The 17,747-nt window shown below is 37.8% G+C and overlaps 1 protein-coding gene across 1 annotated transcript; it reads right to left on the bottom strand.

Annotated features, from left to right (window-relative positions):
- Positions 1–1,937: 1,937 nt before the first annotated feature.
- Positions 1,938–7,875, bottom strand: LOC132617803 (uncharacterized). The gene is made up of 9 exons (XM_060332879.1): positions 7,725–7,875; positions 7,536–7,640; positions 5,596–5,627; positions 4,524–4,624; positions 4,198–4,270; positions 3,981–4,012; positions 2,987–3,077; positions 2,488–2,599; positions 1,938–2,400 (listed from the first exon to the last, which is right to left on the bottom strand). Exons 2-9 carry the CDS (start codon positions 7,629–7,631, stop codon positions 2,086–2,088), a joined length of 852 nt encoding a protein of 283 aa, XP_060188862.1. The 5' UTR covers positions 7,632–7,640; positions 7,725–7,875; the 3' UTR covers positions 1,938–2,085.
- Between the last annotated feature and the right edge of the window lie 9,872 nt (positions 7,876–17,747).

Genomic DNA, 17,747 nt, shown 5'->3' with positions numbered 1-17,747 from the left:
TTGCAAAGGAAATGAAGCCTCAGTGCGGAGGGTTATGCAAGCTTTGCATCACTTTTCAACAACTACATGACTGATGGCAAATACTGAGAAGTCCAACATTTTCATAGCAGGTGTGAAGGATGAAGAAAAGGAAAGGTTGCTAGCTATTACTGGCTTTGCGGTAGGAACATTTCCAATTAGATACTTGGGACTTCCACTCTCTCCAAAAAAGTGGAACAGATTTGAATGTCACCAGCTTTGTCTCAAGGTTACTGAAAGAATCAGAGCAACATCCACAAGGCATCTCTCGTATGCTGGAAGGTTACAGATAATACAATCAGTGTTATTCTCCTTGCATAATTTCTGGGGCTCAGTTTTTATACTGCCCCAGAGTGTGCTTAAGGAGGTGGACAAACATTGCAGGGAGTTTCTTTGGGGGAGCACAATTGAGAAGAATAAAGTATCCGTAGTGGCATGGGACAAAATATGTAGACCTAAGAAGCAAGGGGGGGTTAAATATTAAAGGGTGCAAACTTTGGAACATGACTTCTGTGGGCAAATTGATATGGTGGATAATGGAGAAGAAGGATCTGCTATGGGTGAAATGGATTAATGGTCTCTATATGAACAATGAAGATGATTTTTGGACATATATACCACCAACAGACTGCAGTTGGTATTGGAAGAAACTTAACAAGATCAAGCATAGGATGCAGACATGGTATAATAACGGGCACTACTGTTTGACAGCAAACAGGGAATTTTCGGTTTCAGCTAGCTACATGGATTTATTGGGTAATGCACCAAAGCTAGCTACTGCTGAGTTGATATGGACAAGGATTGCACTTCCAAAGCATAGATTCATATTATGGTTGGCTGCTCAGGAGAGATTATTGACTAAAGACAGAATGGCGGGAATGGGATTACACTGTGATGCCACTGACTGTGTTTTGTGTGAAGATGGTTGTATGAAAGATGCAGAACACTTATTCTATGGGTGTGCTTGGGCTGCTGATGTATGGAGGAATATACAAGTATGGTTAGGAATCAAGCTACAACAGCATAGAGTGCAAGAAGATCTGCTCAAGATAAGTAAGAAACACTGGAGCAAATTCAAAAAGCAAATAATGGTTGCTGTCTACGGAGCCACTATATATCCGATTTGGGAAGCAAGGAACCATACAATATTCAGAGGGCTGGTTGTAAATACTAGTTACATAACACAGCAGATACAAAGTGTAGTGAGAGCAAGATTAGACATGTATAGGAATAGCAAGAGTGGTAGGAAGAATGTTTCTTTCATAGATTCAGTTGTACTTAGTTCTCCAGAGGCTCACTAGTTCTTAGCACCCTTCCTAGAAGGTGGGCTAGACTTTGAGTGCTCTCTTAGGTGTATTGATCCTTTAGTTGGTATGGTAATATTTCATAGTTTATTGCCAAAAAAATGTTGAGTCTTTTTACAAGATAAAAAATGATTTGATACCATCAAAGAGAGGCGGAATGATTGGGGATTCTTTTACTATTGACCAAAAGTTTTTGGTTTGTACCTCAAAAAATGAAATCCTCTTGACGGTAGATAATCAAACACGGGATATTTCCAAATTTTCCTATATAACAATGTCAAGTCTTTTCACAAAATAAAAAATGAGTTGAGACCATCAAAGAGTGTGGTGGAATGATTGGGAATTTATTTACTTTTAATCAAAAGTTTTTGGTTCGAACTGGAAAAAAAAAAATGAAATCCCCTTTGATAGAGAATATTAAAATATCGCATGATTGGCCTTTTACTTGGCGTATTCTAATTAGTTGGGCCAGTGAGCTCCGAAACGGAAGGGTTAAAATAGCAAATGAGTTACATAGAGTGTGGATCACTTGATTTTGGCAGAGAACTTAATACTACCCCCCCCCCCCCCCCCCCAAAACCAGATAAAAATTGCTTTAAAGAAAATGAAAGGCTCTTTAGGCAAGAAGGTGTTTAAGTAAGGCAATAAAGATATGGAGTGAAAACTATAATACACATCATATGTACCAAGACATTCAACAACAGTATCTAGTATGAACTTTGAACTTCAGTTTTCCAATTTTACTGTTTTTCCAACAAAACATTCACCCAGCTGCTTGAAAATCACCAAAGTCATCATCTTCAACATCTTGTGGACCTTGATCTTTAACTGATTCTGATTTATTTGGCTGCTCTTTCACTGTCGCTGAGTCCTTTGTTTCAGCAGATTGCTCGAGACTTAATTTAGATGGTGATACTGGGGGAGACCTTGCAGCATTACCAACAGGTGAAAGTGGTGCTGGAGGAGGTGGTGGCGGCTTGATTAATATTGTTGAATCCTTACGGTTTGCCTTTTCCTCCAATGATAGATTATTTAGACCCTGCTCGAAGAACTTGGACCTTATAGTGCCACCAGTTTTCTGTTGCAAAAAACGGACGAGGTTACTGGATGACAGAGTAACATAATTATAGGTCAATATATTAAGAGAGGATTTATGGAGACTAACATTCTTTATCTGAAGTTTCAGGGTTTCCCCCTCTTTTAAACTGTAGTCAACTGATGAGGTATTCTGGTATTGTTGCTCCATCTCTTCTGCAGTTTTCTTCTTATTCAGGTATCTGTTTTAGCATATTTTGAATCAGATCAATAAAGACAAACAATTGTAACATAAAACATAAAGGAGCATCTCAAATGATCTAACCCGTACCTACCAATCCTAACATTTCGGTATACGAGAGACCAAAATTGGCCCCCCACACTCTGGCGCATTCAATTGACACCCCTTCGTTGGAAAATTACAGTGTGTAGATACACAAAAAGATATTTCTTATGTATATATACGATATGTTGAATCCCCTTGGCTTCTTCGTGCGTTTTACTTTTTTATATTTCGACAACTGCCCGGCCCAAAAAGAAAAGACAAGCATACAGGCTACAGCTATAGAAGAAAAAAACTGAGAGAAAGGCAAAATTAGACATGTCTAGTGAGGCAAAAAGCAAGATACTTCTGATGGTCGTGAAGAGCAGCTTGGAAGTCATAGGCTTCAGGTCTTTCTCGAAATCCAATGCCAATAAAAGCATGTCTCAGGCGTCCACCTGTACAAGTTACACATATGAAGTACATGGTTAGAATCTAAGAGTTTAAGAAATGTTTATTTTTCAGTTAGCTGGTCACAAGGAACGCATATAGTAGAGTTGCAAGCATCATGGCTAACGGTTTGACAGCATGGTTGAAAACCCAGGGATGCAATTCCAAATAGCACTATACATAAACATATCCTAACATGTAAAGTTTAGCGATGGACTTAATAGTGTTACTGAGAAATGAAGTGAACATTGAAGAAGTTCCAAGTTTAGATAGGATAGAATCTTAGTACATTAGAAGGTCCAACAGCAGAGGAAGAGGTAAAATTCCAGCCAAAACTACATGAAGCCTAGCAAAGAGAAACCATAACAAATTTGAGGTTCTATAATGCCTATGGAGCAGGTTATATAGTACGTAAACAGATGCTATGGTTGGAAACCCAGAACAAGAAACCTCTACCTGTTAACCTCAACTGCTCCTAGTTTACACTTGAGACGTGTCTTAACCTTGAGGGAAACTGGTATAACCTGATACGCATATCTAAGGTGACACTAAACTGATATAAGATGACACAAAAAATACAATTGGGGACTCATAAAGATCTTATATCTGTAGTCTGTTAAGCTAATAATGGATACCACCTAGACACCAACGCTAAAACCTGATCTGGAACTATGTTAGATCTTTACAACCCCACTCCCCACCCCCAATGCCCCAGGGGGCTAAAATTTGGGCTTATTCAACCTCTAATGTAGTGCAGCATCAGCAAATCTGTTTCATATGCATGTGTGTTTGCATGCATTATTTCTATATCAACCAAAGGTAGAATGATATAATGGATTTCCTGTTCTACTAGCACAAATTAGGTTTCAAACTAAACATAAAACTGAAGAAAATGGTGGCATAGTAGATACCAATATTCTCTTCAATCCGAAGAACAAAGTATCTGCAAGAGAATAATATAAGCAGTTAGTATTAGAGCAGCTACTACTAATTTGAATTTTTAAATCAACAAACAGTTACAAACTGCTAAAATCTGGTAGAGAAGTCTACGGTGCGTTTAGAGTATTTATAAAGCAGAAAAACAGCGTCAAAAGGAGGTGAGTCATCTGGATTACAAACTATAAGTACCTGCTACTATCAATTACAGGCTCCACTGGATGTGGTTCCCCATCTCTGAGAAATGCCCGAGCATACAATTCACCTGCATTGAATGAACAAGAAAGGAGATCACAGATAAACATATGAAAATCTTAATTATCGCAAATTCAACAATAGCAAATAGTAGGAGAATAAACTGAAACATTATGGGGCTGTTATAGCCATTTCTTACATTCAATGTACTCTGCATGATAGAGGAATTCATAGCATTGAACATAAAATAATAAGGGAATGAAAATTTTCATCGATTGTTCATTTGGAAAATTACCTAAAAGCTAATACTCGAGTTAACTAACCTGTTTCCTTGTCTTCCAGTTTGATGATGCACTCTTCACCCTTGCTTATAATCTTTAATGTACCCTCCCATGCCCATTTATTAACATTCCATTCATCAGCTCTACAAAGAACTAAAAGTTAACGAATTGGCCTCAAATATCGAATAGCTATAAAGAAGGTTGGCATCAAGATCTATATGTGACGCACATGCAGCTAAACATAAAGAAGGAGCAAATCACTATTGTGCCAAATCGAAGTAGGAATCTGATCAGGAGCTCTTGAAGAATGTTACAACATTAGACTCGGAGTATATAGCTCTTTTTCAGGTTTTTTTTTTTTTTTTCAGATCAATAAAATCATAATCCTACCAAGACCAAGAAATTTTGCAGGACACTACCAAAGATTAACAAACAAAAAATATCATAACCTCCTTAAAAGTTTTATTGTTGACAATATGAAGTATGTAACTATCTAATGGGTATCATATCTTGTGCCTGGAAGACTTTAAAACAACAGGGCAAACATCGCTCACACGGGTTAACCCTGTCAAATGTCTGTTTCCATTTGTTTAACCACCAGACAAGCAAGTTTCACATGTATTTTGACAATCTTTTCTTCAATCAAATATAGGTTGAATATTCAAGGTGCCATGCAAACTTGAATGTAAAAAAGAAACAAGAAAGAGCTGCATCAAAAGTTACTACATAGATCTTTGAAAAGCTACACCACAATTTAACATATGACATTTCTCCTGATGTAACTGACATCCTTATATAGTAAATATTGATTTTGCTTCTCCTAGTCTCATTGACTTCTCATTCTATTATTCAGTTAATTTATCTATTTTTTTGAAAGTTCAATTCCTACACCTTTTATTTGTCTTCGGATGGCTTTTGCCTAAATTATTCACAATGATCTCCTAAATTTTAGAGGAACAAATCACAGAAAACATGTAAAATCAAATAATTAGATAGAAGTATCTTAAAATGGGACCAATATTAAAAGATATTGAAATAACAAAGTTTTCTCATTGATGAATGAAAAGTTAAGTGCAATGAAACAAATTTTTTTGATGAAATGTATTGGTTGAACCTGTATGAAGCTGCACTTTTCCTTGGAGGGATCTGCATATCGGCAAACATACAAATGTTAGATACAGGCACACAGCAAGCTCAATATTTGGCACAAAATGTGATAGGTCGAAAAGGACGAAAATGCATAGACTCCATTCTTATAGTTACAATGAAAACTATAAAAGTCAATAGAAAAGGATAACATGATAGATGAGTTTATCAGACAGATCAAGGGAAAATCGTACAATGCAAATACAAAACTTCAGTTATTAGGTGCAAATTTTGAGACTCAGCTCCTCCAACTCCAACATTAAGACCCACTTTAAAGTTTAAAAGACAGTAACCATAAAAAATGTTAGACACACAGTGACCTAAGGTAAAAGTCGTATAAAGTATAATTCCAGAGAAAGATCAAAGCCTTCGGGCTTCACTGGTTATAATGTAACACAGTCCAAACTGAAGTTAGATGTTCTTTTAGGAACCACTTAAAAGAATTTTCTGTTTAGTCAATCCAAGTGATGAACAAGGCTCACTAACTTGTCACTGTTCTCAAGCTTCCTTTCTCCAATTTTTGAAATTAAACCAAACATATAATCAAAACTCACTTAAGCACAATTATGCTACTTATGGATATGGCATATGGGCTCATAGGTTGGAATGAGAAGACGATATTTTCCAGGGCAAGGAAATCAATCTAATCATTTACTGCTTGGAGGTTTGCTACAAGCAAAAGACCTATATTACATTTTCTTTTTTATCTTCAAAGTGTTCAAACCATATGATTCGGACACAAGAAAAGGTATGAAATCAATTGCTGAAGATAAATGAGACAGGATGAAAAGGACACTAAGGCACAAGCAACGCCAACAACAAGCGTGTGGTAAGCATCAACATCACCCAAAGGTCACGGGCCAATATTTGGCTTCCAAAATAACAGCCTAAATAGGAACTGCCAACCCTTACTCAAACCAGCCCCCATCAGGTTTCTAACAAATTAACCATCATTCAGAAAAGTTTATCCCTTTTTCACTAATCCAACACACAAACTAGTTCTCTCAAAACATCATCTATACCAATGGTGAATAAAACAGTAATCACAACTCTTCAACCAAAACAGAAGTCACACTACAAAGAACGAGTGGATGGATTAAGCCATTGATCATATCATAGGTCAAGGACGGAACCAAGAACCAACATTTTATACCTCCAGTACGTGATTGAGCCCGGCCTACGGACCCCTCTTGTTCAATGGGGGAGGGGTCATACCTTCCCCGCCTGCTTAGTTTCATAAGTCTAAACGGTTTGGGGCACAGAATCTGCTGTTACCACAGGGCTAGAAAGTACAAAAATAACGGCTTGATGGTGTTGCAAAAGCTATTAGTACCACAAGAAACTATTTATTGCCACACAAGAAGAAGGCATGATGTAAATATTGAAGATAAACAAGAGGGATGAAAACGCCACTAAGCCACAAGCAATGCCACCACTACAAGTCCAGTGTGGTAGGCATCAATGTCACCTTTGTTCCACAAAATTCATTCTTCTTTCAGTAATCTAATAATCAAATAAGCTATCCAATATATCATACATCCAATGGTGAATAAAAAATCACAACTTTTCAATCAAAATAAAAACTACATTACAACCCCACAGCAGTATGCATTTTATCCTAATCCAAATATCACCCTACCACTGAGCCAGAAGTAATAAAAATTGCATCTTGAAAGCTATAAAAATTCCAAAATCCAATATATTTCACAAGAACTATCTAAAAGATCATAGCTTTCTCATATAAACTAATTAAAGACTCATTCAATCAATCAATTAAGCCTCAGAACTCAAATGGTTATCACTAAACTTGAATCAAAACAAAACAAGAAGCTAAATTTCCAAAACCCCACAATAACATTTGCAAGAAACAGTAAAAAAAAAAAAAAAAAAAGAGGAGATAGAAATTACCAAGTAAACATAACATTCAGGGACTTGAAAAAGAGGAACTTCAATGGGTTCTTCAATTTCTGGAATCGGTTCTTTTAATTTCTTTTCTTTCTCCATTGATCTAATCTGTTATACAGTTGATGCACAAAAGCTTAATTCCAAATTGTTTTCAATTGAAATTGCAAGATCAGAGTAAACGAGGAAACTTACCAGTATGTCAAAGTTCTGATGAAACTTAAGGGCCTGTTTGGTATTTTTTTATTAAATAACGCATTCCTTTCCTGATGAAAATAGAGTACTTAGAGCCTTTTTGGATGGGTTTATGCCTATAAGTTGTTTGCAGTTTATAAGCTAAAAAAAATAAGTTAGGCTAGTTTAACTTATTTTTTTGGTTTACAAGTTGTTTTCAGCTTATAAGCTGTTTTAGATAAGCTAAGTCAAATGGACTCAATTATTTTTTTAAAACTTATTTTAAGCACAAAATGACTTTAAGCTGGCCAGCCAAACACTTAAAAAAACTGAAAACAGCTTATAAGCAACTTATAAGTCATTCCAAACGGGCTCTTATTCTCTTTGTTAAGTACTACTACTGGGAGTCCTATTTACTTATGTGCCAAAAAAAATAGCGTCAAATTATATTAATTTTTAAAAGAAAATTTAAAGTTGTTGGTAATGTGATAAGGTGGGTAGAGTAGTTTTTCCTCTATAATTAAAAAGATCTACGATTTTATTTAATTCTAATCATTTTTACATTAAAAGTATCCATAAATAATTATTATTTACTGATTAATAATAGTATTACTTTAACTAATTGGAGAAAAAGAGTGTTTCTTTTTTCACATGATTACCAAAATGTACCAAAAAACAATCAATAAAAACTTCTCTCCAAAACGACTTAACTAATATATAAAATGATAGTGAATATACATTTTATACGATTAATATAATTTAACATGTTACCATATGTCATATTTGTTTTTAAAATAACTAATTTCACAATTTCGTTAAAAAAAAAAAAAGGTTAATTGCTTCTTGTTGTAAAAGAACTCTGTGGTCTTAATACTAGGATGTGGTTTTACCTTTATTCCTTCGTTTCTCATTTTCAAATACAGATGGCTAACTCTATTCGTTTTTGTTTGCTGTAGGGACAAAGAAATGGGAAGTAGGAATAGTATACGATATCCAGAAAGAGAATATTTTTTCACCAACTAAGCCAGTAGTTGTATCTTCCTCATGGACTTGGTCAAGTTAGATAAAAACACAGGTTATAGGATTACTCGATATAGTTTAACAAAGAAGAGACTTAATTACTATATAAAGTATAGATAAACTGGGACGATCGGGGCCAATGGGAGGAAAAAAGACATATAAATATAATTAAGTGATCAATTAGAATTAAAAATCAGATAATATAATTAAGTGAAAAGGTCCAAAAGTATCCTTATATTATTTAATTTGTCTTAAAAATATTTTCCATTGACCTATTGTGGCTCATAAAAGCCGTCATCGTTATTTTTCATCCTACATTTGCCGCTGCCTCTTACGGTTTTTTACATTAGCTTGTTGAGGCTTTCTATTTAAAGAGAAAATGTTCAAGTTTACTCCTGAACTATGCAAAATAGTCAAACTCTATCATTGTTAAAAATAAAAAATAAAAAAAAGACAGCATAGCATTCTGTGTTAACAAAATTCAGGGAAGGACCGCAACCTAAATTGGAATTAAATGAGCTCCTACCCTAAATAAAAAGCTCAAATACGTTCTTATTTGCTAAAGGTCGAAGCTTTGAGACTAATCAATCTATAGTCCTAGAAGACATGACTTCTTATCTTTCAGCCTGATTGCCTTAATTAACTGGCCCATTTGAACGCCTATATATAATAACCGGAATTAACTGGGACAATTAGAACATTTTTTGTAATACATTAAGAAATTTCATCAAAGGTATATATTTGCCCAATGAACGGACTACAACCCAACTAAACAGTTCATACCTTACAAAACCAAAAATTATTTATATTTGGACTAGCCAACATATTGTATAGGGCAAAATCCGTCGACACCAAGTAGAAGTATCAAAAGATGACACGTAGTGATAGTGATCGGCTAGATTCGAGTCAGCAAGTGGGGGGCTCCGGGAAAACATAAGATGTTCCTGAAGAGTAATTTGGTAATCGCTACCGGAGGCAGAAACTATAAAAGGCCCGGATAAGCATGCCAACTCTCCGGTCAAACGTTATTCAATGCATAGGCGTTACCAGAAATTCCAAGTCTTCCTCCAATCTTAAATGTGCATTAATACCCTTTATTTCCATTCATTGTCATAACATTAATATTGGTAGTAAAGAGGGCACGATTCATGAAACTTGTACCCCATAGCTCAAGTATAAATAGAGCTTCTCATTTCATTGTAAGGGGCATCTGAAAATATATACCAGAAATATTTTGCTCTTATATTTCTCTTAGTTCCTAATTGCTCTTGTCAATTAAGCAAAGTTCTGATTGTTCGTTTACCCGGAGACTCTAGCTCAAAGGCTACTCCAAGGCCCAGGCTATTCTAACTCCTTATTTTCAATTACATTTCGTTCATATTAAGCTCTATTGCTATTTATCTCGTTATTTCGGTTATATTGATCCACGTGTCCTTGACCACGTATACAAATTCAACTGCACCGATTTTACGGGTAAACACACATACTTACACAAAACTTAGGAAACCAAATTTCTTTCAGTGTTTTTTATAGTATCTTTTTTTCCCCGAGCCACTGTAGAATACTTTTCATTATCCATTTTTAAATCTATATAACATGATGTATAGTAGTGTATGTACACTTTAATACATTATTATACAATACATATGCATTCTTATACACTATAATGAATTATATATACTATACTATGTATAAATGACATATAGGTTCTGTATAACCAAGTATACATAATGTATTACTATGTATATATAATGTATCCACAATTTTATACATAAAATTAAAGGTGAACCGAATTGTCGTCTTTATCAATTTTTCAGTTGCTCGAATCGGTTCGAACCAATTCCAATCGCCAGCAATCTCCTTTCCAAAGTAGATTTTCAGATCTACAATAATCGGCCAGTGATAACGTGAAATTGACCTGGTTTCCCGTTATACAATGTTGACATTTAGTGGAAAGTTGATGATCAATCAAGCACTTATATATATATTTATATCTTTTTAACATCTGATGTATGTGCCTTTACATGCAAGGAACATACTACTAGCAAAGATTTCTGTGCATTGAAGGTTGTTTGAAACTTGATGTCCTAGATGTCTCTTTTTCGATGACGATGTCCTCTTACGTGTAATGGGGCTAGAGGAATCATCCCTGAAATAAAGAAGAAAACACCAAGTGGAAACACATGGATACTTGGTGCAAAGGACTAAATAGTACTCTCAAGAGTCAAGATGTAAACCTTAAATTGATGTGTTGACGTCTACAAGTGAATTATATTAAAATCGGGCTGAAGATAATAGGTGATACGGATAATAACTAGTAAGGAATTGAGTCAAATTTCATAAATTAGATCACCGAAAAGTATTGAGCATTTATAAATATACACACACATACATACATACTTTATCCTAATTTAAGTGTTTTAGTTTGTAGTTTGACAGGGCACGAAGTTTAAGGAATAAAAAGAGATTTTTAAATTTTATGGTCCTAGATGTGTGTAATGTACTAAAATAGTAAAATGTACTCTGAATCTAGTGATTTTAAACTTGTCATGCAGAATACTTGAATTATCAACTTACTGAATATAGAAAGAGGTACTCTTTTCGGGGTAGACCAAAAAAGAAAGTAAGACTCTTAAATTGTGATGAAGGGAATATCTAAGAACAACTACTTCTGCTTTGATTACACTTTTTCTGAGCCGAGAATTTACCGCAAACAACCTCTCTACCACAAAGCTACTCCACTTTAATTATATTGGGTATGCTGTTGTATATAAGAACAGCTACTCCCAAAACTCAGCTATGAATAGACAGTTGTGTGTTGAATCATCATAGGAGTATAAGAGTAATTATTAATGTAGAAGCCAATAAAATAGTTTTATTCTTATCTAGTACTTATTTCAACCAGTGTGCAAACGGTCAACTACTCAACTTAATGTGATGCCTATCACTTTCTAAAGGTTGAAAGAAATATCTGCTTTAATTTATTTTGGTGCTCTTTCTTTTTTTTTTCTTTTTCTTTTTGACGGGCGGTGAGGAGAGGATTGATCGTTAAGTTGTAACATCCTAATGTCAAAGGAGTTTGAAAGTGCTAATTTTATGTAGTGATCGTGTGAGTAAACTAGTAGTTAAAAAGTTAAACAGTCAAATACTGACCAAACCAGCAGCATAATTTGAATCATATATACTTTATATATGCTAAAGCAGTCATTGGCATGCAAGTTGAAATCATATATAATGATGTAATTGGGGCAAAAAAGAAGACGAGGGGGGGAGGGGGGGGGGGTGGATGGGATTTATTACACTATAGCATGGTTAAAGAAAAACGAGAGCGGACCATGCATGTAATGTTAGGTTTTTGAGTTTTCCCTTCCTATGTGGAATTGGATTAATAAAACTCAATCCAATTTGGACCAGGCCAATTTTGCCAAAAATTTTCTCTATATATAGGATCAATTTAGGTCTTATTTTCATAACACAATAGTGAATTCATAGCAGCCATATAGAGAGAAAAACATGAGAGAGAAAGCAGATTTTCGTCCAAAAATTTTCTGCTACAGCAGTCCGCTTTAAATTGCGTTTCCCGATTCGTTAACCGTTGGATCATGCTGAAATTTGAACTGAGGATTCTCAACATCTGGTTATTAGATTTCAACGGTGAAGATCGAATTTTGTGGTCTGCAGCTCCAGTTTTCGAGTACGAACAGTAGCTCGTTTTTTGGGGTGATTTCTCTCCTTTCTTCACTAGTTTTGGTGCTATCTTTTATGTACTGTTGCTCCGTGCTTGGTGTAAGAGAATGTTTTCCTTGAATATTCTGTTCCCTTGAATGGGTTGATATACATGATTTACAACATAATTGTAGGCTACAAATTAGGAACTAATTTGACTAAATAATTCTAACATATGCTATCCTAAAATAGAAGATTACAAAATATATTATACTAAATAATTACATAATCTAACACACCCCCACAGTCGAAGCGGGAGGTTCACGAACGGTTAGACTGTCCCGAAAATCATCAAATAATACGCGCGGAAGACCTTTGGTGAAGATGTCAGCAATCTGATAACGGGACGGAACATGTAGGACACGAACTTCGCCACGTCTAACCTTTTCACGAACAAAGTGAATGTCCATTTCAATATGCTTGGTACGTTGATGTTGTACCGGATTTCCGGACAAGTAAATGGCACTCACATTATCACAATAGACCAAAGTTGCTTTACGAATAGGACAATTGAGTTCAAGCAACAGATTACGAATCCAACAAGACTCAGAGACAACATTAGCAACCCCTCTGTATTCTGCTTCAGCACTTGACTTAGATAGAGTAGGTTGGCGCTTGGAAGACCAAGAAATCAAGTTATCCCCAAGATAGACACAATAACCCGATGTGGAGCGTTGAGTGTCTGGACATCCTCGCCAATCAGCATCTGTATATGATAGTAGTGACTATAGAGAGGATTTGTATAAATGTGTGCCAAAGTCAATCGTACCTCGAATGTAACGCAAAATGCGTTTTAATGCTTCCATATTCTGGACTTTGGGGTCATGCATAAACAAGCAAACCTGTTAGACGGCATATGATATATCAGGCCGAGTGAATGTCAAGTATTGCAAAGCACCTGCCAGACGACGATACTTCGTAGGATCCTCACACGGGGCGTTTGAAGAAGCGCTGAGTTTGCCTTTTGTGTCAACTGGAGTGGGGCAAGGCTTACACTGTGACATATCTACCCTGTCAAGAATATCCTCTGCATAAGAACTCTGAGACATAAAGAGACTATTGTTGTCCCGGGAGACAGCAATGCCCAAAAAATAGCTCAACGGACCCAAGTCTTTCATTGCAAATTCCGTAGCTAACTTGGACATAATACCAAGTCTGAGAGAGTCTGAAGATGCAGTTAGAATAATATCATCCACATATAACAAAATGTAAGCAATATCTTTTCCACGAGAATGAAGAGAGAGTTGCCAGATGTACTATGCGAGAAACCAATGGTCACCACATATTCAGCAAAACGCTGATACCAAGCCCGTGGTTCCTGCTTCAAACCATAAAGAGACTTACGCAAGAGGCAGACATGATCAGGACGAGCTGGATTCGGGAATCCCAGAGGCTGATACATATAGATGGTCTCATTCAAGTTGCCATGTAAGAAAGCATTCTTTACATCAAGCTGGTGAATGGGCCAAGAGCGAGATAAAGCAATAGTAAGAACCATACGGATAGTTGTCGGCTTGACCACCGGACTGAACGTCTCGTCACAATCAACGCCTTCTCATTGAGACCTTCCATCACCTACAAGACGGGCTTTATGCCTCTCAAAAGAACCATCAGATTTCTTTTTATGCCGAAAAATCCATAAAGACCGAATGATATTAGCATTTGGAGGACGAGGGACCAACTCCCAAGTCTTACTATCAATAAGAGCATTATATTCATCTTGCATAGCATTTTTCCAATTCGGGTCATTAAGGGCAGCAACGAGATTCCGAGGAATGAGTGAGATGGAATTGTTGGTGACACTTAAGGCTTGATTATGGTATTTCAAGTTCGGCTTAAAAATCCCATGTTGACTACGTGTAGTCATGTGATGGACGGGTGAAGGGCTGGCAGCGTGGGTGCTGCTGTCGTGGTGGGGCAGCGTGGGAAAGGGAGGGGCTGGCAGTAGGGGGACTGCCGTGGGGGCCGTGGCAGTGTGCTGAAGGGGCTGGCGGGCAGCTGGGGCCGAGGAGGTGGACTGCTGGGCAGTAGATAATGATGGAGAGGAGGTGAGGGGGCGGGGAGGGCGGGAGGGTGGTGAGTTGCACGAGAGGGAGGGGGTTGCATTGGCGGAGCAGTAGCCTGGTCATGCAACAATTGAATTCTCAATGGGGAATTATCATCATCCAAAAATTCATATGAGGTAGGAGATGGAGTATTTATTTGTGAAAATGGAAAGGAATTTTCATCAAACCACACATGCCGGGCTATGATTATTTTTCGGCTTGCTAAATCATAGCATTTGTACCCCCGATGATTGGAAGGATATCCTAGGAAGACACACGGAGTGGACCTAGACTGCAACTTATGAATTTGTGTGGAGGGAAAGAGAGGAAAGCATAGACAACCAAAGACTCGGAGATGAGAATAGGATGGATTCTTTTGATAAAGAATATGGGTGGGTGTCTTATATGCTAAAAGTTTAGAAGGGAGAATATTGTGGAGGTACGTTGCCATGGCCAAGGCGTGATGCCAATAGGAGGGGGGCATAGAGGCATGGGCAAGGAGTGTACGAACAATATTATTGATGGATTTAATTTTCCGTTCCGCCTTTCCATTTTGGGGGGAAGTGTGGGGACAAGAAAAGCGAAAAAGCATCCCGTTTTGTTCACAAAACTTATGGAAAGGACCATTGTCAAATTCACCCCCGTTGTCACATTGAAAGGTTTTGATTTCTTTTTCAAACTGAGTGCGAATGAAAGTCCGGAAAGACAAGAAGCAATTATAAACTTGGGACTTTGTTTTGATGGGAAAAGTCCAAAGAAAATTAGTGTAATTGTCAAGATATAAAACATAATATCTGTGACATGAAGAGCTAAGAACAGGTGAAGTCCATAAATCACTGTGAACAATGTCAAAGGGCATAGTAGTAGTTGAAAGAGAGTCATAAAAAGGCAATTTAATTAATTTCCCCAGAGGGCAAGAATGACAAACATTGTTTCGAGCCTTATTACATTCAATCAAATTACTACTACGTAAAGAACTAAGAATGACATCCCCTGGATGACCTAAACGGGAGTGCCATATATGAAGAGAGATGACACTAAAAGCAGATGGTGCGGAAGGCGAGATGGCTCGAAAATTTTGGAAGAATGGATAAAGATCACCCGAACTCTCACATCTCATGAGTTTGCTCCCTGTCCGTAAATCCTTCACATAAAAACCAAAAGGATCAAATTCAACAGAAACCATATTATCGATAGTAAATTTACGAACGGAAATAAGGTTTTTGATGAGTTTAGGTGCATGTAAGACATTTTCCAGTTTAAAGAGGGGTTTTCTTGAAGGGATGTATGACCATAACCACGAATTGGAATCATGTTACCATTACCAACAACAATGCCATTATTTTTGCACAATTGATAATAAGACGAGAGAGTACCTTGGGAGTTGGTTATATGAGATGTGGCTCCGGTGTCCATGCACCAATTCTTGTCATCGGGCGGATTCAACGACATTGTGTGCATAGCTTGATCAATATCTGTGGGCACATACCTACCATGTGATGACGAGGCTGACGAGTAGAACGACTGTGGAGGACGAGGACCAAGAACTCCCTGCTGCGAAGAAGCTGGACGCGACTGCTGCCAGCCGCGGGGCTGCTGCCACCCAGCCGTGGGGTACGGGCACGGTGGAGTGGCCCACGGTTGTTGCCCCCAAGCTGCCCACGGTGGAAAATACCACGACGGGGCAGCGGGTCCCTGTTGTTGTGTCGCGGTGGGCTGGTTTGCCTGTGCATTGGTGCGGCTGCCCCCGCCGCTGCTTTGTCCATTGTCGCTGCCACCGCGGTTGTTGCGGTTGCCACCGTTGCGACCGCGGTTATTTTTCTTTCCACGATTCTGCGAATTCCCACGATTGTTGAAGTTATTTGCAGAGTTATTGGGCTGTCCATTTCCTGAGAAATTCTGAGGAGTAACATTGTGGGAAACAAGAGCAGCATTCGAGTCGGAGTCGTGAATAGCGTCCTCGACATGGCTATCCTCCTCAAGCTCAAGCATTGACCGGACAACGTCAAAAGATGGGAGAGGAGTACGGTGCTGCACCGTCGTGCGAAAAGTTTTATATTCCTCCGACAACCCTCGCAGAAGACGAAGCACAAGTCGTTCGTCGGAAACTTTGTGACCGACGTTGGCGAGATTGTCTGCAAGAACTTTTAGCCTGGTGCAGTATGCTTTCACATTCGGAAAATCCACCAATTTTGTGTTGGTGAATTTTGCATCAAGAGCAAGAGCCCTAGCCGATTTGTTGTCCTGAAAAAGATGAACAAGTCGGTTCCATGCTTCGGCTGCGGTGTCCTCTTGATAAATGATCGTGTTGAGAAGATCATTCGATATCGTACCATATATCCATTGCCGAACAATGTCATCCAGTTGTTCCCATAGGGCCTTGGCAACAAGTTTTTCGGCTGCAATTGCCGGTGGTAGCACGGTGGGGGAGGCAGGAGGTAGGATGTGGTCAATGACCAAGTTTGCACGATAATGGAGCTTGAAGAGGGTAGCCCAGTTATTGTATTGGCTTCCTTCGTAGTCAAGCACAATAGGAATGCATGATTTGATATTGGTGACGGTAGTCGCAGGATGCAACTTGGAGGTGTCAGCCATGGAGAAGAGGAGGGGAGATAGCCGAAGAATAGGAAAACGAAAAGAGAGGGGGAGGGTCGGCCGCCAAGGGGAGGTCGGCGGCCAAGGGCTAGGGTTTTAGGATGCTAGGGTTTTTAGGAGAACCTAGTCTGATACCATGTAAGAGAATGTTTTCCTTGAATATTCTGTTCCCTTGAATGGGTTGATATACATGATTTACAACATAATTGTAGGCTACAAATTAGGAACTAATTTGACTAAATAATTCTAACATATGCTATCCTAAAATAGAAGATTACAAAATATATTATACTAAATAATTACATAATCTAACACTTGGGTTTGTTGTTGTAGCCATTTGGAGAACATTGTTGTAACTCTTGTTGATTATAGTGGAGCTTTTGTGGGCCGGAGGTCCTGTGGATGCTTCCTCTTCACCTTGAAAGTGTTTTACCACGTAAATTTGGTGTCTCTTCCATTCGATTTATTTTTGCTTGCTTTGCTATTTTATTGTTGGTATAGCTGCTGCCCGGATTTCCATTTGTGCTATTTTATATTGTCTTCTCTTGGTTCAAATAGTTTGGGAAGTTTTGACTTGGGTATTTCTTCCGCTGTTACCTCGTCGTGCAATTTGGTTATTGCTTGTTTCTTCCCTAACATGTAAACCATATAGTTGTAA

The sequence above is a fragment of the Lycium barbarum genome, chromosome 11, assembly GCF_019175385.1.
Source record: "Lycium barbarum isolate Lr01 chromosome 11, ASM1917538v2, whole genome shotgun sequence".
In the NCBI taxonomy this organism is placed as follows: Eukaryota; Viridiplantae; Streptophyta; class Magnoliopsida; order Solanales; family Solanaceae; genus Lycium; species Lycium barbarum.
The sequence above is the reverse complement of the archived record's forward strand: the minus strand, read 5'-3'. Positions and strand labels throughout refer to the sequence as shown.

Coding starts and splice junctions, on each gene's coding strand:
- LOC132617803 (XM_060332879.1), bottom strand. CDS start 7,631: ATGGAGAAAGAAAAGAAATTAAAAGAACCGATTCCAGAAATTGAAGAA. Junction 2,600..2,986: donor GCTCTTCACGACCATCAGAA/GTATCTTGCTTT, acceptor ATGCTAAAACAG/ATACCTGAATAAGAAGAAAA. Junction 2,401..2,487: donor TGAAACTTCAGATAAAGAAT/GTTAGTCTCCAT, acceptor TTTTTGCAACAG/AAAACTGGTGGCACTATAAG.